The sequence below is a fragment of the Pararge aegeria genome, chromosome 8 (genome assembly GCF_905163445.1).
Source record: "Pararge aegeria chromosome 8, ilParAegt1.1, whole genome shotgun sequence".
NCBI classification, from domain to species: domain Eukaryota; kingdom Metazoa; phylum Arthropoda; class Insecta; order Lepidoptera; family Nymphalidae; genus Pararge; species Pararge aegeria.
This window is the reverse complement of record NC_053187.1, coordinates 16002258-16025410: the sequence shown is the minus strand read 5'-3', so window position 1 is coordinate 16025410 and position 23153 is coordinate 16002258. Positions and strand designations below refer to the sequence as shown.

The following is a 23153-nucleotide window of genomic DNA, read 5'->3' as shown; positions in this document are numbered from 1 at the left end:
TCAATCGAAAATCAGAATGACAGCGCTTTTTTTAAATTATCTAACAGCTAAACTATGTTTTATGTGTTTTTGAAGCAATAAATCTATGGAGGGTAGAGGAGAGTCATCTGTGTATATGAAAAAGTGTCGTCAAAATGTATTAAATTAGGATGGCGCCACATTTGCATCAGGGTAACTCTTAAAAGAAGCGCCAAATATAAATACCGTACTATTTACTGTTTACGAAATAAAATCACTCTTTACGCACGTTTGGTTATAATAAATATGTAAGGTTATATTTACCACAATATTTTGTACAACGTAAGTTGTTGAAATTCTCAATAATTAACTACTTTAGTCGATAATGACATTAAATTTTTTAACTCGGCATACTTCAATTCATCTAGGATTGCTACATTCATACCATACCCTGTGCATCCACCAGCGCCATTGTGGAGGATTTTTGAACTGTTATTTAGCTCAACAACTGGACACTTTTTCAACTTTTCTCCCATATAAGATGATTCTCCTTACCTCTACCCTCCATAAATAAATCAAAAGAAGAAGAACTAAAAAACTAAAATAGATTTTAGTTTTTTTTCAAATTGCCTGTTATTCATAATAAACATTTCATACTTACCGTCGCATCATATCGGCCATGAGGATTAACCTAATTGTGAGCAGCGACCCACCTGTGGTGAGGATGAGATGACCACATGAGGATTTAATAGAGTAATTAAGTTTTATTTTCATTGTTGATATTGATTGATATCGACAAAGAGGATGAAAACACGTCAGTCAGGTCGGTGCAGTTTTCATACAATTGCAACCACATACCCATTATAAACCTTCGCACGTAGGACAATTACAATTTTATAAGATTTTTTTGGGATTTCGATGAAATTTTTCTCTGACTTAAAAACTCCTCACCATTTATAAAGTAAATAAATAAATAATAAATAAATATACTACGACAATACACACATCGCCATCTAGCCCCAAAGTAAGCGTAGCTTGTGTTATGGGTACTAAGATAGCTGATGAATATTTTTTTATGAATATAATATACTTAAATACTTATAATATACAGATAAACACCCAGACACTGAAAAACATTAAAGGGGACCAACAAATGATACTTAATACAATGTAGGTGTTTTTATACTCATTAAAATAATACAATCAACATATAAATTTATAAAGGCACTTTATTTCTTAAAATAGTTTATTTTACAAATATTTACAAAATTTCAAATCTTATAAATTAAAATCTATACATTATATTTCTCGAGATTTAAAAACATAATAGGATACATGTGACCTAGTTTTGATATTCTTTTCTGAATAATGATTCGTAAAGTATCCGTGTAAGTAGCCACCGGCTTGCAGGTAGATGGATCACGCCAATGCAAACCTGCAAAATGAAAAATAAAAATTGCATATCGTAATTTAAACTCTATAATTAACATTCTAGACATTCAGTAGAGAGTATTTTACTTGAGGCCACTGCTGCTTTTGTCAGACTTCGGTCTTTTCTGAATTCTTTACCGTATAAAAGGAATAATAAACATATTCATAGGACATATTTTCTTTGTCAGCAGTGCACATTATTAAACATTGACCCAAACTCTGGGCGATTAAATTCAGTAAGTAGATACTCTAATATTGCATAGACAGTTATAGCTTAGTTTTCAGGACTTTAGCTTTATTTTAAATATCGCTTGCATTAACAGTGACGGAAATGTCTTGAGGAAATCTTAACTTGGCCAGATTTTTAGAGAAGCTCATTACCGGCAATGAGCTGATAGTTGTGGTTTTTAATTTCTACCTGTTGAATCGCAACTGAACAGCGCAGGCGACGGCACGTGGTCACGCGTGTAGTTCCATATACAATCACGTAACACTTGAACAATCTGTGAACAAACAAACTAATTTTATCGCTGTTCTACTATCATTACTTAATATTAATAATAAGAAATTTGTTTGACAGTTTGTCCTTCTTGAAGGTAGAAACTTTGGCATTTATAAGTTTATTTTACTGTTCAATAATTGTCTCCTGTTATATTCTTTACATGATGCTTAGATTTTGCACGCCATGTATGGCAATACACAATAACCTATTTTTTTTAACAACTTTAAAACGTGTATTATGCAAAAAAGATATTCTATTCTATTCTAGTCTATGGCCGCTTCATAAGTGCCTGTAATGGACCAATTTAAGAAGATCTTTTGTTGATTTGCCACAATCCGTTGACCTTATGTACCGTGGGGTGTACCGTGCACCGTGTATGATAAAAACGCATGGGTATGAATTGCTCTAACCTTATAGCTAAATATTAATGATAACAAAAAAAACCTGGCTAAGTTTGTTGTGGAATCTTCTTAGACCAGGGCGCGTTTAGAACTCTCCTAGCTTTAGTTTTAAGTAACGAACGCAGTCATCACCATCACCTAACGTTAGTTGTCAGATGTTAAATGTATGAACTATTCATAGGTGTCTGTGATAAATTCTAAATAAATAAGCGATTTTTTTTTTCGGATTTTTTGTCGTATTCTGGCACCATGGGACCCCAAGGTCCATCGGTCAAATATACCCGCCCTTAGCTCGGAGGACATTCAACACGTTCGATCATGGCCTTACCTCATTAGCAGTCAGTTCAGGCGACAGTTCCAGGATGTGGCTAAGTGGGTGTGGCAACAACTGTCCCAAGGTCATCACCGAGAGCAGCTCAGTCAGCGCGATCATTTCAGACGCCATTTCCGCAGATTGCTTGTGTCTATCTGAAAAAAAAATGAACTTAACTTTTTTCCTGCCCTGCCCAAAAATCTGGATATAAAACGGTTTGCTCCCTGACTTGTAGCGATTTTTAACATCATGAGCGCCCGGAGGACTAAAATTTATACAGAGAGCTATATTGTAGCTCTCTGTATAAATTATATAAATAAATATTTATATGTATAATTCTAATTATATAAATAAATATTTGTATAATTCTAATTATATAAATAAATATTTATATGCTAGTTTCGACCATCGACCGGCCACTAGCAGAAGATGTTAATATTGGTGCCAAGCATCCTGTAAAGAAATCTTTAACTTAACTTGACAGGTATAACAGTACTGCTATCTTTTCACATTGCTTTTTGTGGGAAAGGACAGCACTACTTTTAGAAATGACAATGTAGTTAAGTTTAGACACTTGTATAAAAACATAATTGGCACCAATCTTCTTCTAAGCCTTTTACTCTCGGAAGAGCTGTAAATTAAAATCCACTACCCGTCTCAGTGGCCTTGGCTTAACCGATGCAACAGTGAGGCAGCATTTTGTCTTAGTTAAGCCGAAGCGAGAAACAAAACTGGTCTCGCGCGGGGTATCTGTCTCAGTGGCCTACATGTACACTCACCCAAATTTGCCCTTAACCGATGCAACATTGACTTAGCGGTTGCTCTCCGTAAAGCCGAAGCGAGAAATAAAACTGGTCTCGTGCGGGATATCTGTCTCAGTGGCATACATGTACTCACCCAAATGTGCCCTTAACCGATGCAACATTGAGGCAGCGTTTTGTCTCAGTAAAGATGAAGCGAGATGCCAAACTGGTCTCGTGCGGGATATCTGTCTCAGTGGCATACATGTACTCACCCAAATGTGCCCTTAACCGATGTAACAGTGAGGCAGCATTTTGTCTCAGTAAAGATGAAGCGAGATGCCAAACTGGTCTCGCGCGGGGTATCTGTCTCAATGGCCTACATGTAAACTTACCCAAATTTGCCCTTAACCGATGCAACAGTGACTTAGCGGTATGTCTGAGTAAAGTTGAAGCTAGATACGAAACTGTTCTCGCCCGGGGTATCTGTCTCAATGGCCAACATATACACTCACCCAAATGTGCTCTTAACCGAAACAACAGTGACGCAGCGGTTGCTCTCAGTAAAGCCGAAGCGAGAAATAAAACTGGTCTCGAGCGGGGTATCTGTCTCAGTGGCCTAAATGTACTCACCCAAATGTGCTTTTAACCGATGCAACAGTGACGCAGCGGTTGCTCTCAGTAGAGCCGAAGCGAGAAATAAAACTGGTCTCGTGCGGGGTATCTGTCTCAGTGGTTTACATGTGCCCTTTACCGATGCAACAGTGACGCAAAGGTTTGTGTCAGTTAAGCCGAAGCGAGAATCAAAAATGGTCTCGCGCGAGGCAAATGTCTCATTGGCCAATATGTACACTCACCCAAATGTGCTCTTAACCGATGCAACAGTGACGCAGCGGTTGCTCTCAGTAGAGCCGAAGCGAGACACAAAGAGGGTCTCGCGCGGGCTATCCTTCTCAGGGCAGCGCGGGACACTCCGCATCTCTCTACGGCGCAACGCATGTACAGCTCGCGTTCTATGCTCACTTGCTGCACAAGGTTATTAAAGGTTTAATACAAATCATCATTATCAACCAGCACGGGTCTCCTCTCAGAATGTTGGCCAGCGTTGGCCAGCTTGGTGGACTACGGCCAAATCCAGAAGGGATGCATGAATGGGATAGATCCACGCTGGCCAAATGCGGATTTATAGACTTCAGGCGACCTTGAAAACATTGTGGAGAACAGGCATTTACGATGTATTTCTTCAAGGTTGAAGCAAGTGATATTTAACTGCTAAATTAAAAACACATCAAATTTTAGAGTTATGTGCCGGGAATCGAAGTTGGTAGTCCTAAAACCGAGGCAGAAGTATCACTAGGATATTACCGCACCAAATACAAATACAATTAAATTTTATTTTCTTTCTAACTATTAATAGCCATTAAGTACAAAATCATGTTTCCTCATGCCCGTTGATACAATATATATATGATTGATACATATTATTTATAATATAACTGTTACTTATTATATATTTTCATATGCTGTGTTTACTTTTAAGAAAACATTACACTTTAATAGTTAAAATTTAAAAAAACGGTTGTGTTAGTGATTTTTTTTTATTTTCATAGGAATAATTTTATTAATTTTTTATATTCGAATTACTTATTCTTCATTTATATTTTTTTCTTTTGAATTTAAATGATTTAAAATTTATATATGTATTTTTTTTTATTATTAATATAATTTTTTTAGCTTTAAAGTGTTTGTAAGTAAACCTAATAAATAAAATAAAATAAAATGTGTAAATTATATACCTTAGTGAAATCTTCATCAGGCCAAGGCAGTCCGTTGTACATCACATCGGGCGATACGAGCTCGACAAGCAATAAAGATACAGCCGTGGCTCCTTCCACCACACCGCTGTTACCATCCTGTAAATTATTTCAAGTGGAACTGATTTCGATGAATCTCTTTGAAGAAAATGGAGTAAAATAAGAGTCGAATATCAAAACAAACCTAATGCCATCTTTCTTCTATTGAGTTATGTGACCTTGGTATTTTTTTATGATTTTGTACCATTAAGGAATCACTCACTCTGTCTTTTCATCTTTGTGTCGCACAAAATTTATGAAGGCGGCATTCAGTTAACCTACCATTAATATAAAAAAACGCTGGTAAATTTTAACATCTGTACCCTGGTATTTAGTTTCATTTTGTACTTTATTTTTCTTGTTTTTGGTAAGTATTGGAAGTATAATAAAATTGTGCTGTTTATGAAATTTTAATACATTTTACAATTCTAGTACCGGAAATTGTAAATATTGAACTGCTGTAGTATGACATAATATTATAATGATTGATGATTGACGGCCGATTGGCGCAGTGGGCAGCGACCCTACTTTCTGAGCAAAGGCCGTGGGTTCGATTCCCACAACTGGAAGATGTTTGTGTGATGAACATGAATGTTTTTCAGTGTCTGGGTGTTTATCTGTATATTATAAGTATTTATGTGTATTATATTCATAATAACAGCTATCTCAGTACCCATAACATCTATCTTTCCGTCTGTTTGTGTCCACACGTCACGTGAGGTTTTTAAAGTAAAACTCACCATACAGGACATAAGCGCCCCCATCAACAACTCGTTGTTTGTGGTAAGTATTGGAGGTATATCGTTTTCGTCCAGACTGCCTTGTTTTCGCACTCCCTTGCCTATGATGCCCGCGTGAAACACTGACGTGTGACTTTGTGTTAGTTGAGTTATGGGACCCTGGTAACAGTAATTAGAATTTTAAAATATTTCAAAAAGGGACGCAGTTTTAATTAAACTGAACCGATTCATTTCATAGCATAATTCAGAGAATAGGTTCAGTCATTTGCATTTTTTTTATTATTATTATTACTCTACAACTTAACCTTTGGATGCTTCACTCATCAACTGGTAGAAACTCCTCTGGTAAGTCATGATGCAGTTTAAAATGGTTATGGGGGTAACCTGTTAGGGTGTAGAAGTTATATTAAACCCAAAACTCTCGGTTACTAATAGTTTTCTACGGGACATCGTACCGGAACGCTAAATTTCTTAGATGCACTGCCGTGTTATAATTTTTTGGCCAATTATTGAGAGTATATGATATTTTTATTTCAATAAAATTTTATGTAAATAATTAAAACTATTTACAAAGTATACTGATAATTAATACTATTTTTATTAAGCTGGCCGCTAGTTGCATGTATTTGACCAGTGCCTACAACAATTTCGATTTATCTCGAAGAAGGTTGTCAAAATAATGTCCAAGCATGTTTGAGAAAAATAAATTTTTGTACTCACGTGTTTCTGATTCATATGTATAAGAAGTTCGTCATGGCTCCATTTTTGAGGTGCAGCTATAGTGTTAGTGACCACAGGTTTACTACCAAAGATCTTGTCCTCTCTGAACATAGCCGTTTCGAGCAAATCTCTCAACGCAACCGCTCTCGCTAGTTTACTGTTGAGGCACAGTTTGCGTAAAAGACGGCAAGCTGTCTGAACTCCACGTAGTTTGGCCATTATTTCTGAAAGAATAATTTTATACGTCATCGTATCATCCCATTACCGGCCCGTATCTACTGGGCACTGGTGTACTCCCACAATAAGAAGGGGTTAAGACCGTAGTCCAGGTTCGGTTAACTTTACACACGTTTGAGAACAGTATGTAGGTTTCCCAACGGTGTTTTCCATTACCGTTGAAGCAAGTGAAATGTCACTTTACAGAAATAAAAATTTATTTGGTACTAAATAAATTAATACTGAATTTTGAAAAGTCTTTAAACAAACATTTTCAGTTTTAATGTGATGTGGTGATTTTGGACCTGCCAATGCACAAGTTTAAAGAATTTGTTAAAACACATTTATTACAGCGAGGTTACTATACAATTGATGAATTTTTTAATGACATGGTTGCTTGGAAGCATCCGTCTCCGCTTTCAGCTCTCACAAGATAGAAAAATGAATGTTAAAATGCAAAATGTAAATTGTTGATGTTGGAAAAGAGCAACTGCTGGGTTTCTTGCCGGCTTCTTCTCGGTAGAATCTGCCTTCCGAACCGGTGGTAGAATCACTAAAAACAGACAGACTTGACGTTTCAAAAGTGCTTATATTAGGCCTACTTGAAATAAATGAATTTTGAATTTTGAATTTAATGATAGGAAATACAAGGCCGACAGCTTTCTGGCATTTTTATTTTATCCTGTATAAACAGCATTATTATAAAAAACACTGCATTAAATAAGTACGTTATGCCACATTTATAAACCTAGAATGGAAGCGTCTTTCCGCAAAAGCGGAGTATTTTTCTGTTCTTTTTTTATGGCCATTATAAGTACGAATACAGCATTTGAATTAATTCTCAGGATTTCAGTAATGCACTATTGAGAAATGACAAATCAACATATTTACAAAAAAAAATCAAGGCATATAAATATAAAAGATTTCTTTCAAACGTAATATTCCCACAACTGCAAAATGTTTGTGTTATGAGCATAAATGTTTTTCAGTGTACCCAAACATGTTTATATGTATTTTCTAAGTATTTATGTATATTATTGATAAAAATATTCGTCAGTATCTTAGTACCCATAACACAAGCTACGCCTACTTTGGAGCTAGATGGCTATGTGATTTATTTATTTATTTTAACTGTCATTATTGAAGCTACATTATTTTCTAAAATACTCATAAAAGCAAAAAGAAAAATACCTATATTTTATACAGGACATGCTTTAACACAAAAAATCATATAAACAGAAGTAAAAAGTATGACATATATTTTTTTGCAAACAATATTTATTAGCACGTAATCAAATTAGGTATGTGTTGATCCGTAGAACCATAGTTATCGATACAGCTCAACGATTCAAAGCTTAAGTGGCAATGGTCGGGGCACATAGCTCGGAGAACTGATGGACGTCCCAAGCAAGGTGCTGGATTGGTGACCTCGCACGGCTAAAGGCAATGTTAACTAATTAAAACCAAGTTGACAAGGACCGTTGTATGTGGAACTGTCCACAAAAGACCTTTGTCCTGCAAAAGACGTCCATTGGTTGACATAATGAAGATGATGAGCGATAACAACGTTTTAAACCTGAATTTCGCTGCATTTAAAGTTTAAGATGCCATGCGTTATCTCAGAGAAGTTAAAGGTGTACCCTCACCTTCCTCATGTAGACAGCGGAAGAAATATTTCACAGTTGCCTGTACAACTTTTAAGATCACTTCGACACTGGGCGGCGGTGACCTCGTGCCAGACATGTCCGCTCTATCCAGTACCTTTTGGAAATAGGGCAATTTTTTTAGAAGTTCTTTGGCACCAGATGGACATACTTAATGCGATCCGTTCCCCCGTCTGAAGCATGGGTTTCAAATAGAAATTTTTAATCCGATGCATCCCCGTAAGAAAATAGTTGTTTGTTTGTTTGTACCCAATAGGCTCCGAGAGTAATGGACCGATTGTAAACATTTCTTCGCCAAAAGAAACCTTACCATCACGAAGTAACATAGGCTATAATTTATTTTCAAAAATCGGAGATACTTAAGAAAATTGCAATAATGTTACCCAAAGTAGCAAAATTTTGCCTAAAAAGTTCATTACTTGGCGTGCGCTCAGTTAACTATTGATAATACATCAAAAATATGTATGACATGATAAAAGTACTCAAGGCAAAAGCTAGTTATTAATAATATAAATGACATAAGATTTATTAAACTATTAAATATATTAATTAAAGTTGCATTTTCCTATTTCCGTTCCAACAAGTCATAATTTAAGATAAGTTTAAATTTAAAGATGGGTTGACAAGAACAATTGATTCTTATCATATTATTACTATGTAGTCTTTCACACTACCCCTTGGTTTGATACCCCAAAGAACACATTTACAAAGTTTAAAAAAGGTTAGCTCACAATCCGCAGTGTTATATACCGCAGTGTATAGGCTAGTGAAAAGTTCTTTTAGCGCGGTACGCATGTTTTTAGATGAAATCTCTTAACTCGATACACCGTTACGACACGCAGCTATTAGAATTTTTGAATAGAGAATTTGATTTTACTATATCCAATCAACGTCTCATATCCAAAAAATGTCTGCTGCTAATAGAAAAATATGAACGTAAATTACTTAAAAAACAGAAACTTTCATATAAATTTTCATCCCCAATAGAGTTGAATTTTTAAAATATGTATGTGAAAAACGTATTTCTTTATTTTTAATCGAAAACCTAAAATCAAAGTTTCATGGAATTAACTTGAAAAATGAATTGATAAATGAAGGATTTTATACAAACTTTTATCCCCCTAACCCTCTTGGGGTTGGAATTTTAAAAAATCCTTTATTAGCGGATTCCTAAATTGTAATAACTATCTGTGTGCAAAATTTCAGCCCGATACGTAAAGTGGGTAGAGCTGTACGTTGATAGATCAGTCAGTCACCTTTGCCTTTTATACATATAAATAACCCAATAATCCTAGTACCCATCTAAAAAATGTCTAAGGCGCCAAAAATAGTTTTCACTTCTCTTGGCACTCCCGGAGTGCAACCCGTTATTTTTTTTCCAAGCAAAATTAACATACCTCAGCTAGAGCATGGCATGTAGGCATCTCATCCAAGCTAGCCAACGTACAGGCATTTCTCACTCGAAGTATAGATGCATAATCTTGTAGCGCTCCGCCAATCCGGTACAGATTCGCTTCTACAGCGCATCCGATTGGTCGAGTGCGCAAATGTGACACTTTATTTGAATTCTCCCACCTAGAATAATCAAAGTTTGCGACGTCAGAGTAAATTGGTACTTATAGATCTTTTTTTAAACTTCAAATTCATCCATACTTCGGCAGCCAAAGAAATAACTTAACTGGGTATCAGTCAAATTCAAAATTCAAAAAAATATTATCACAGGCTCTTATGAAGCGTTCATACATATAATCATCATCATTACCCACTACTAGCCCACTGTAGGGTACGGGTCTCCTCCCGCAATGAGAAGGGATGAAGGCCGGAGTCCACCACGCTGGCCCAGTGCGGATTGATGGACATACATATAGTATGATGATGAGATAATTATAGTGAGATGATGGTGACAACTATGTTCTTTAACTTAAACATAAAGCTACAAGAATTCCAAACGCGCCTGCGCTAACAAGAGCTAACAGAGAACAAACATAGCCGGTTATTTTTCTGTTATCACCATCTCACAGTTCTCAATTCACAGCGAACCTTTACAATGTTTGCTGACTAACAAAGGAGGAATCGTTTTCGAACATCGAAATACTGAGGCATCATAGTAAAATGGAGTTTATTTATATTTGATAAAAGTTCAAATTTTTCTACAATTCTTTAGCTTTTGGTAGACACTGGAACACAGAAATGGAAATCAGAAATATAGAATTTGCGACTCTAAGCGTACCTACATAAGCTCCATTTTTCTTTGACGGTATAGGTATGCGCAAACTACTCCCTGATTGCGAGCAAAAAATCTTATATTACTGAATTATATCATTATATCAACCCATTACCGGCTCACTACAAGGAACGGATCTCCTCCGACAATGAGAAGGGGTTAAGGCCGTAGTCCACCACGCTGGCACAAAGTTGGTGGTGGACTTAATATAAACAAATACATATCTTAAAACTAACAGCTTACCTCAGAAGCTTAACAATGTTAGCGCAGTAGTGATACAGGTTAGTTTTAAAGTCAAAGCTTTCATCTTGAACGAAGCACTTGTTGACTTGAGTGTCAGCCATCATGGCGTCTCTCAAAGCATACTCTACCCCGGTTTTTATGAACCCCTGGTATCTCTCTGTGTCCATGTTCACATCCGGGCAGTCTGCCGGGGTGTGTAAATTTATTGTACCGGATATGATTCGTACAAGGAGAGCTAAAGTTGTATCGCTTCGAGAGTATTGGAGGAGGAAGCTGATTGTGCTCACAAATTCTGAGGGTAGATTGTAACCTGGTGACAAAGGAAAAACAAAATAAACACCCAACATTTGTACCGGACATAAACTATATACTGCCTTATTTTATGTTTCATTTTCTAACCTTTAAATAATTTAAAATTGTACTAATATCGATAATAAGTACTCAAACATATTAGTACTAAATCACTAGTTTATCGATAATCAAAAATTTCATTAGTCCAACACTAGCTGTCAAACATTAGCTGTCAGTTGTGATGCGGGACATTGGAGCACACGGCGTATTTTATACGCGCTGGCGACGCACAGATGACGCGCGTATACGCGCTTCATACGAGATTTGAACGCAACCTTCTAACCTTAAGCACACGGGGCGATCGTGAAACGCGCCTCTACTGCGCGTATACGCGCTGTAGTCGCTCGTAGCTTTTGCGTTTTGATCAGAAGCTCCTCGAATTCAGTGTTATCGAATGTCATATCCGTCATTCCAAGAACTTTTTTTGTATCTAAAACCGGAGTTAACTCGCCAAAATACAGTAATGAGATCATGTATATCGGCAGAAGAACGTTTACTCATCACATTGAGGTAAGAAAACAACCAGTATTTATTTATTTATTATGTACCTATTTATTTATTGACCAGTTACAGTTCTAAATCAATCTTAAAAAGACAAGTGCACTTTGATTATTAATAAGAGAATAAGATTTATTTATTCAATATCATCATACATGTCAGATATGATATCGGAGTCATTTGTAACCGATTCATTGCTATCCCCATTTAGGAGTGAACTGCCAGATTCATTTCTTGACGCTGATTGATTACTAGGATATTGTATAATGTAAACGCAACAATCAGCGTCTACGGCGCTGAAGACGCGCGTTCCTAATACGCGCGTCGTCTGCGCGTTAAAAATACGCCGTGTGCTTACGCTCTTAGAGTATCTCATCTTTACACATTTTTAATCTGTGTTCCGCCTTATTGCTCTGTGATGTTGTTAACATCTACGATCAAATTTCAAAACATGTGCATTGCAACAATGCTGCTTAGCGGCGGAATTCACTTACTGACTATAATAAGTATCCTGGCAATAGAATACTGCTCCAACTGGTTGCCCACCAACAGTTTCTCCCTAATGATGCTAATTTCTTCAGCGGCACTCATCACAAGCGTTAGATTCGAATCTGGGAAGAGACTTTCGTATTCCAGTTTTTGGAGAAGGTATTCTGTAACAAAAACCAAAGTAATAGAGATATAGTATAAACTATAACTTTCTAATGACAATGTGAGATTTAACAGAAAAAACACCCGGCTAAGTTTGTTGTGGGCTTCTTCTTAGACCAGGGCGCGATTGGAACACTCGTTGCTTTAGTTTTAAGTTTACGATTGTAGTTATCGCCATCACTACTCACTGCTATGTACACATTTTGTATATAATCATCAAAAGTGCCACCTATGTGCCTATTTGAATAAAGAATTATTTGACTTTGACTAAAAATTCTAATTAAAAAACCCCCGACTTTCAATATCGTGTACATTATTCTACTAGTCGAGCGCTTTCATTTGATACTCATATTGAGGGTGTTGTGAAAAGAAATGTTATTGGCCTTTTTGTTAATATAAGTATATAGATATATTATAAACTAAAATTTAAAAACCCCCGACTGTCAATATCGCGTACATTATTCTACTAGTCAAGCAATTTTATTTGCTAGCCATTTTGAAGGAGTTCTTAAACGAAATGTTATTTGCATTTGTGTTGGCGGACATGTTGGATTTGAAATTTGTGTTTGTGTTATATTCTTCTCGTTCAGCCCTTTCACTTGAAAACCATATTGAGAAAGTTGTGAAAAAATATTATGTAATCCGCCATTTTGTTGGTTGCGGCCATCTTGAACCGATTTTCATCTATCTAAGAACAGTCGACACATACACCTCTGATACAAAAGAAAAAAAAACAAAATCCGATGCCCAACACACACACAAACAAACTCACACACACACAAACACACACACGCTCATACACTTCAAAATTATAACAGCCCATCGTTTTTGCGTCGAGGGTTTAAAATCACTACCGAAAAAAAATATTTACATTCATACGATGGCCACAAGTGTATCCATATTGTGGGAGGAGACCCGAGCCCTGTGGTGGGCCAGTGATGGGTTGATATGATGATGACGACACAATACAGAACCCAACAAACACTTACCCAATAATTGCCTGCAGAATAAATTCTTCTGGGCGTGCTTCAGAAGCAGTAAGAAGCAATGGACATCGGACCTCAGAAGCAGCGCTACGAGCGAATCGGGACCAACGCCATCCCACGGTCCACTGTGTCTGTGGGTGGTACATACTGCACACAGTCTGTCCATAACATCGTCTGTCACTAAAATAAAAAAATAAAACTTTAAAACTAAGGCCAAACCAACGCGCCCGAATTGCGTCTGCGGTAGCGTGCAAATTTGCGTCCTGCTTGCGGCACATCACACCAGACAAACAAACAGGGGCATCATTGCCTTACTTAAAAACTACTCAAAATAACATTTTTGTAATTTATTTTATTACAAATTATTGCATTGATAGTAAAATATCTTAATTATTCAAACGCATCTGGAAATGTTGACAAAAATTGTCAAAATATTCATGTATCATAGTACTGTCGTCATTTGGTGAATTTTCGCAACCTCTTAATGATATAATTTCAAAATTACTTTTTCTACTTACAAGTTCTTTCTATGTCCTGCGTAAGAGCCTTCAATACAATATCCGATTTTGAAGCAAGGGTCAATAAATAAGGAATAACATCTCTCTTCGACTCAACTTTACTGTCTTCTCTGATAGCTTCCTGCAAACATAATAACATGGAAAATATATATCTTGAACTGCAGTTCTAAAACTAAAAAATATAAAACGGGACACTGCTTTTGCAAATGAAAGCACTGTTAATTATTTTGCATTCAAAATACACCCAGTTGTTACCAAACTGGGTTTCAATCTCAGAGAAATACCTGAGTGACATCTTGCTTAAGGTAAGTAAGGTAGGTAAAGCTATTTAATGGGATTGTACTCGCCTGAAACAAATCAACCAATGCCGCCCTGACGTGGAACAAAGCAGGAGGATGGTTTGCCAGATGAGCCAACACAGCGCGAGCCGCGTCAGCGCTGAGGGTCAACGCTCTTGGAGCAACCAACGCTGGCTCAGCACGACCCACCCACCCCACTGCCCATGAGCATGCACGACAACCTAAACAGCATAAAAGTTATAGAGAAACCATAGTCTAATAAAACACATCTCATACAATCTGTGTCTCCGTAGAGTGTACATTAAAGTAATGTGATAAAATTACAGATTGGTTGGGTAACAAGGCTGCATTCCACTACTCTGAACAAGTGAAAAGTTGCAGAGTTTTCATTGGCCTTTAAGAACAGTGTGAAGAATTCTCAGGGTTCTTCACAAAGTTTCCCTGCACTACTTACACAATTGATATTTAATTGCTTAAATCACACACAAGTCTGAAAAGCAAGAAATGCTTGCCTATGAATGAGATGTCCCTGAATGGGAGACCAATGTCTAACCACTAGGCTACCAAACAAGAATGAGGTTAAAGAAGGATAATTTAAGGAAAAAAAAGGATGATTATATTACCTAACATCATGTCAATACATTTGGCTCTTTCTTCAGCTTTCAGTAAAGTAAGATTCTGGGTGGTGATATCTAACAGCACTCTTACTGCTTCTGTATTCTGCAATGTGGTATCTGTAAGAGATGGAATTTTAATAAGACTAAAACAAACTTAACACATCTGTACCTATATTTTTGACATTATTTTTGATTGCACAGTTAGTGGGTATATTTGTTGGCTGGTACATCTGGCAATGTTATGAAGCCCTGACAAGTTTTTTGGTTCCATCAGAGTCTAAATATCTCAAAAACAGAGAATTATGACTTAATGAAAAAAAGTTATATTATTATAGTTATATTTTTAATATAACTATAATAATGACTGCCACTAATGGCAGGAGAAACAAACACACTTTGGCATTTATAAAATTTGTAAGGATTAAAATTGTGAATCTTTGCAAGTTAAATTAAATAGACTGAAAAAAATAAAAAATATATGTCATAATTACTTGGTAAGTTGGCCTTCTCTGTAGCTATATCCATAATGAGATTGATGCACCAAGGAGCAATGAATGGTGCCCAAGATTCACCCAAGCTACAAAGCTCCGGTCCAATCATACTGACACTCTCAAGTGAACCATTGTTAGATGAATCAGGCTAAAAAATAGTTATTATATTATATGACATTAATTTTAAATGAAGAACTTGAATTTGGAAAACTTCATCCAAAAAATATAATCTAGTCCTTTGTGGATAACCTAGTGTTTAAGGCTTAGGCCCTTTTGGGGGAACACAATTTAATCCCCTGCACACATCTCTAGAGTTAAGTACATTTTAATTTAGGCAATTAAAATATCACTTGCTTTTACCATCATGTTAAAAACATCATGAGGAAACCTGCATGTCTGAGAGTTTACCATAACATTCTCAATGAGTGTAACGTCTGCATGACCTAAACCCTATTCATCCTGAGAGGAGACCTGTGTCCTGTAGTGGGCAGATAATGGCTTGATAATGATGGAATCTTAACTAACTTCTAAATAAAGAACTTGAAGTTGAAAAACTTCATCCAATAAATATCATCTAGTATAACAGTTGACAAGTGCAGGTGGCCTATTTTATAACTTGATGGATTTACAATTAATATTAGAGATGATAAAAAACTTTTTTGAGATTTGTAACTAAGATGATGAGCACTGAATCTCCTTTGGAAAAACAGGTGACAGATTGCACACAGGTTGAACCTGTTAATCAGTGATTCCCACAGTTTTAAGTTTATGAAAATGATGATCAACCAACCTACAATAGGCCTGCTGGTGAGCAAAAAGATCTTGATTGTGAAAGCAATCTCAAAAGGGATAAAATGCGAGTCTGTGTGCCGAAACCACGATTTGTTATTTTCGTTTATATTGATAGAAATCTATTAAGGCTTACTTCATAGTCCGCTTGGTTTATAGATACGTTGACCGCGTCATGGAATACCATTGCAAAGTATTCCAGTACAGCATCTCTAGCCGCTGGGAAGTTCTTTAACAGGGTAATACCAATTTTCGTCAGATCAGGAGCATTTTGAAAATTTCTTCGCGATACGCCGTAAATGAAACTGTTTAAATCCACAGATAATGCAGTGGATTTAGCCTGCGTGTTCATTGTATAGCTTCACAGCTTTTATATTATTAAAGAAAGTAAATATTAGTCAGAAAATTAATAAAAACCAAGCTCACAGAGCACGGAATCAAAATATGTCAAATGTCAAAGCCAAACTCGAATCTAAAATACTGGCCACAGATTAAAAACACAATATTTTCAAAAAACGTGCAAAAAGGAACCCAACCTTGGACCTTTTTGCCACCAAAATAAAAATTAAAATAATATTTTGACTTTGGGTGGATGTAATAATTAAAATCTTTTATTTTTCTGATATTTTTTAATTAAACGAGCATTACAAATTTAGTGTGAGGGTTGGTTCTTGGCCCTGGCGAACGGTTTACCGTACTTACATAAACTAACTTCTGGCTTCGTTACGCACCTATTAACTTCATCATCATCATGATCATCAATTCAATCAACTGACGACCACTGTTGGAGGTATTTTGTAGGGTGTTCCACAATCCATGGTCCTGGGCTGCTTTCCTCCAGCGGACCATAGCGACTCGCCTGATGTCGTCTTTCCCCCTCGGTGCGGGTCGACCTACGCTGCGTTTACCGCGTTTGCCACTTCAAATTCAAAATTCAAAATTCAAATTCAAAATTAAAAATTCATTTATTTCAAGTAGGCCTAGTATAAGCACTTTTGAAACGTCAAGTCTGTCTGTGTGTAGTGACTTTACCACCGGTTCGGAAGGCAGATTCTACCGAGAAGAAGCCGGCAAGAAAATTAGCAGTTGCTCTTTTCCAATATCAACAATTTACATTTTACATTTTAAAATTCATTTTTGTATCTTGTAAGAGATGAAAGCGGAGCCGGATGCTTCCAAGCAACCTTATCATTAAGAAATTCATCAATTGTATAATAACCTCGATGTAATAAATGTTTTTTAACATATTCTTTAAACTTATGCATTGGGAGGTCCAAAATTACCTTAGGAATCATATTATAAAAGCTTCGCAACTTGCTGAGCTATGTCTGTAACTCTAGTTTTTCTACGGATCTCCTAATCTCTGATTTGATCACATAGAGATACTCTTAGCATAGCTCTCTCCATCGCCCGCTGAGTGACTCTGAGCCCACTTATGAGGCCCGTACTAACCTAATGACCAAAAACCCAATACCTAAGTTTTGGTCTGCCCATCCAATCGAACCTCGTTATTAGTACGCTCAGCACAAATTTTGCTCGCCCGTAATAAGTTGCATCAGAGTAAAATGGATCTTATAAATATAAAGATAAAGCTCAAATTAGTCTAAAATTTAGAGCTCTGTATTTTAGCAGAACTTTGTCAAATAAAAATCAGAAGTACATTTGGTACACAAGTACAAGATTGGCGACCCTTGAGTGTGCAAAATTAGGTTCATTTTATTTTGACGGTACAGAGCTTAATTTGCGAAATAACTTTGTTGTACTAAGGCTACACTCAAGAAACGGTGGAGGAATAGGCGATTCTTCACATTTACCTACATAAAAAAATAATTACAGTGAATTGAAAGCCACCCTTTGAGAAAGTTGGTAAAATACAGCTTTATTACACTCCAGTGTAAACTTTTGTAATTTGTTTCTTTTTTGTATGGGTTAGGTTACATTTTATTAGGTACCAATATTTTTTAATTATATTTTACGCCTAACAAACGCAACTTCAATTACTATTATCGATGTCGAATAACAATTTAGGTTACTAAAGCAAATTCCTTCTTAACTAGAATGTTGGCGCCTCATGACCGCCTCTGCTCGCTAGATCGATAAACACATCTATAGATAGTATATAGGTACGCGTAGGTACAAAGAGCGAAGGGATGAAACGCGTGGGGTGGTGAAAATCAATAAAGTCTGCGCACGCGATTCGTGTGCGTCCCTCGCTCGTGGAAGCTTGTCTACATAGTTACATACATATCATAACATAGTAGGTATTTGCCTATTTATCTGGACCTATAGCTTCTTCATGTGCGAGTGCCAGCTACGCGTCGAGTTTTAAGGATAGGTAACTATATTAAACAGTTTTTTATTCTAGGTTTAATTGATGTCATCTCCTATCTATGGTTCGCAGAGGTGCGGGGTTTAACTTGTACAGACCGAATTCGAATTTCAAAAATAGGTATGACTGACGCGACATGTTTGTTTGAGTAGTTTCATGACATTTACAAGTTGGTAAATTGAAAATAACATGATTTTAACTATATATTTTTGATTAACTTTTTGGGCCACACATAATTTTGTCATTAATCTACTGGGTTTTTCTGCTGTCTTTTGCATCTTAAAGACAAACATAGGATACCCCGGGAACCATTCTAATATTATAAATAAGAAAATGTGTCTGTTTATGCATTTATTTGTTTGTTACCTATCTTCAGCTTAACTAGAGCAATGATCTTGACGAAATTTAATACAGAGATACTATTTATGCATCTTGAAAACAAAGATACGATACTTTTCATCTCAGAAAAATTGACGGGGACTGTTCTCGCAGTATCCAAACTAATTTTGTAAATGAGAAATTGTGTCTGTTTGTTTAGTTGTTTGTTTGTTACCTGTTTTCAGCTCAACCGATGCATCATGCTTGTCGCAATTTAACATAAAAATCCATAAAAAGATACTTTGCATCTTGAATTTCAACAATGGATAATTTTATCCCGGAAAAATGCTCGGGGACTGTTTCCGCAGAATCCATTTCCATCCATTTATCCCAATACAAGCTAGCCGTTATATCTTATCATCCTCAATACTTCTACAAAGTTTTAACAAAAACAGACCTTTTGAATTGGGTCTAAAATAAGTCCAAAAGAGTGTTACAAACAAACATACAGGTGAAGCTTGTACTTACAAAATAAGCTTTGTGTACGGCACAAATTACGTTGAAATAATTTTGCACACATATAGCCCGCGTTCTGGAGGTTGTATATAAGTTTATATAATTATCAGAATCGTTTATTGTGTCTTTGCAATAAAATTGTTAAACTTAATACCTAATATGAAATGGTTACCTATTTATTCATACTCTTTCCTGTCCGTTCGTTGCAATCTTATTCCTCAAAACATACTCCTTTGAAAGGCTTTTTAGCCACCATGTGCCACAAAACACGTCTTAATATCACGGGGAGTCGGAAATCATAAGCAGACGAAGTCGTGGTCATCCGCTAGTTAAATCCATTAGACAAATCGTTTTATATTTCCTTATATTTATGATCAAATCCATTTTTTTGTATTATTGTAAGTTAATGTTCTTTTTCGGCAATGTTTAGCGTACAATAAGATTGTTATAATACCTATGTAGCAAGTTACTATGTAAGGACTGTTTTTGCCAAACTAAATCGAAATTAAAAATAAATAGAAGTCAGTAGGTAGCAGACTTTCGATAGGTATAATATTATTTTTTTGATAGGGATTGAAAATATTGATCCGCGTGTGACTATGAGGTAGCAAGCTTTCGGAAAGGCCAACGACCATGAGCTTACCGGCTGGTTAAGATAATGCTTCTAAAGCTTCTCTACTCACGCCATGAATATAACCATACCTTACCATACGGTTTGTCTGGTGGGAGGCTTTGGCTGTGACTAGTTACCACCCGCCCGACAAAGACGTGCCGCTAAAAAATTTAGTGTTCCGGTGCGATGTCGCTAAAACTTTTTAGGGGTATGACTACCATACCACCTAACAGGCAGTGGCGTGCACTTCATACATGCGCAAAAGCACTGGCTACCTACTAATTTTTTTTCATTTTATGCCATCTTCCTCCTTTCTGCATACCCTATGCACTGCTTACAGGTTATCCCGCTACTATCTTAGACTGCATCATAACTTACCACCAGGTGAGATTGCAGTTGAGGGCTAACTTGTAGCGGAATAAAAAAAATAAAAGGCATATGCGAGCCGGGGATCGAAATCGGACGCCTGAAAAGCACAGATTAGCCAATGACAGGTGTATATATGTTTAATAAAAGTTAGGGAAGCTTAAAATATAAATTGACCGATGAAAAGGGCGGGAAACTTCGCACATGGCGGACGCGGCCCCCCAACAAATCTATCGCAAACCCGCCCCGGTGCTGTCTATACTGCACCTACCACAGTACCAGCCATGCCATTCCCACAGCAGCTAGCCGCCTATATATGCAAGTTCTTCAAAATACTATATTGTTCCCCCCGATGTCGTCGAGCCCTGGGGCTCTTCTCAATGCGAGCTTTCGCGCTCGCCTCACTCCCCCGGTGACGCCGTAGCAACCCCTCAGGTGGTTAGCGGCAAGTGTCCTTCCGAAATATGAAAGATACTATAGGTATTGTAAATTGTAACTTTTATAATATTTTAAAAGAACTCACCCATTCACGTAATTTGGCCGACTGGCGCAGTGGGTAGCTACCCTGCTTTCTGAGTCCAAGGCCGTGGGTTCGATTCCCACAACTGGACAATATTCGTGTGATGAACATGAAGGTTTTTTAGTGTCTGGGATAGAGTTAAGAACCGGGTATTTTATTTATTTATTACATAAAGTTTCCAAAAAAATAAAAAATACTTATAGCTAGCATCAGAAAACCACCCAGGTTTGTAATATAAGTATGCTAACAGAGAATTAAGTCTAGGTACGTTAACTACAGAACATTATTGCCAGTTTACCATGTTGTGTATAAAAATGATCACAAGTTACTTAAAAAGAAGGACTTCAGTTTTTTCTTAATATTACGACAATTAATATTGTCTCGTACCTACATCAGTGGGTCATTCATTAATAAAGCGAGGAACTAGGTAAACGTTCGTGCGCTCGCCATACCTATTGAACGCGCCAGAAGTGCATAACCGGCCTCGACTGACGGCCCGCGTGCATACAGGATGTTGTACTTTGTTCCAGTATATGTTATTGAAAAAGTTTTCTTTTAAAATTGAATATTTCAACTGTACATGCACTGGTAAAACTTTACACGTTTAAAACCACCACGCTCTACAGTTCGGGAAAGACTACTTCTTGTGTAATGATTTTAAACAGATATTATTGTAAAAACTACCTCGTTGACCTCGTAGTTAGCATGTACGACTACGGATCATGAGGGCTTTGGGTTCAATTCTGGGTAAGGACAAAAATAATTACTTATCGTTTTTCGACCCCGCGGCACCTGCAACGAAAGCTCGTGAACACGTATTGTAGGTAGGTACGTCCGACCCGAATTTCCTATCTTCTGAACAGTGGCGTGCATAAAGGGTATGCACAGGGTATGCAGATGATATAAAATAAAGAAAATCCCCAGTAGAAGCTATAAATACTTAAGGGTAGGGTTTTTATAAATGTTATAATTCTTATCAGAGATTTCCTTCATTTTAAATGATCTCTATGCGCGCCACTGCTTCTGGAGAAATACCTGTTGCCCAGCTGTGGGCCGTTTGTCATCGGAATCGAGAGAGATTGAGTTCAAGATATGGAAAGATAAGGCTAGATTCGAACCTGTGAAATCATCAGTAATCTTCATCACCAATCTATCTCCACATAACATGGGTTTAGTGGGCGATCGATTGATTTGCGCTCTCGGAACTAGGTCACACAACTGTCTAGATTATTAGAAGGTATATACAATACACAGTACTAAAACAGCTCGCTGCTAGGCCTGCATGAACAATTCGCGTACTGTAGTCTGTATCCGTTTTCTTCTAATGTTAAGATTGCGAAAATTGATACGTGAAAAAGGGCAATCACACTTAAACCAACCAGAAAAGTAAAGTTACCGTTTTATTATATTACTCTACTAGCTGTTGCACGCGACTTCGTCTGCGTCTGATTTGGTTTTTGATGTAGCATTAAATTGAGTTGTAGTTCTAAAAATATTTAAAGTATTCGGTATCGCTAAGCCTACCACCAGCAGGTGGTAGCCAGCAGCAAACCCCACATTTATGTGGGGTTTGCTGCTGTCCGCTGAGGAGTTCTATCCTCTATCTCCAACCACAGTTTGGGCAAAATTAAACACATAGTATAACCTCTATAGTACAAACATAATCATTTAAATCGGTTATAATTCGTAGGAGTTATAGTGTAAAATCGTCAAAAACTTTCATTCACTCTCAAAGGAACCGAGCTTAATGTCGGAATATAAAGTATCCTATATTACTTCTAACACTTCCAAGAATATGTGTAAAAAGTTTCATGAGGATCGGTTAAGTAGTTTTTGCGTGAAAGCGTAACAAACAAACTTACATTGACATGAATAATATTAGTGTAGGGATAGGGATAACAGGGCATTGGTTATTTGGAACCGGATTAAAATATTATTTTTCACATTACCGTTTAATCTGTTAATGTAGGGCTAAATATTAAATGAATAAATATACTTTTATTGCACACCACAAAAAGTTCATAAACAAAGAAAAGTATAACAAAACAACGTATACAATTTGGTGGCCTTATCGCTTCACAGCGATTTCTTCCAGGCAACCAATGGCGAAGAAAACAAATACAGAAAAAAGCTAGCTGGTGCATATATACAAACGCCCATAAAAAAATGTTTCATTACTTAAATAAATATAAATAATACATAAAAAACAATATTTTTAACTAAAGACAAATTTATAAACATAAATAATAAAAATGAAAAAAGAGAATAAAGGAGCAGTGGACTATC

At 36.6% G+C, this 23153-nt stretch overlaps 1 protein-coding gene across 1 annotated transcript; it reads right to left on the bottom strand.

The window, feature by feature from the left end:
- Positions 1-1250: 1250 nt before the first annotated feature.
- Positions 1251-16656, bottom strand: LOC120625889 (integrator complex subunit 5). Its single transcript, XM_039893148.1, has 17 exons — positions 16342-16656; positions 15417-15564; positions 14932-15042; positions 14357-14529; positions 14010-14130; positions 13495-13671; positions 12349-12507; positions 11006-11315; positions 9936-10113; positions 8521-8635; positions 6659-6882; positions 5939-6097; positions 5142-5258; positions 4203-4371; positions 2621-2760; positions 1808-1892; positions 1251-1393 (listed from the first exon to the last, which is right to left on the bottom strand). The coding sequence occupies exons 1-17, from the start codon at positions 16555-16557 to the stop codon at positions 1251-1253; spliced, it is 2745 nt and encodes a 914-aa protein (XP_039749082.1). The 5' UTR covers positions 16558-16656.
- Between the last annotated feature and the right edge of the window lie 6497 nt (positions 16657-23153).

Excerpts from the sequence above, each read along its gene's own strand:
- LOC120625889 (XM_039893148.1), bottom strand. The coding sequence starts at position 16,557 with ATGAACACGCAGGCTAAATCCACTGCATTATCTGTGGATTTAAACAGT. Across the intron at positions 15,043-15,416 it reads AGAGAAGGCCAACTTACCAA|ATACCACATTGCAGAATACA; the intron begins GTAATTATGACA and ends CATCTCTTACAG. Across the intron at positions 4,372-5,141 it reads CTGATGAAGATTTCACTAAG|CAAGTGAGCATAGAACGCGA; the intron begins GTATATAATTTA and ends AACCTTGTGCAG.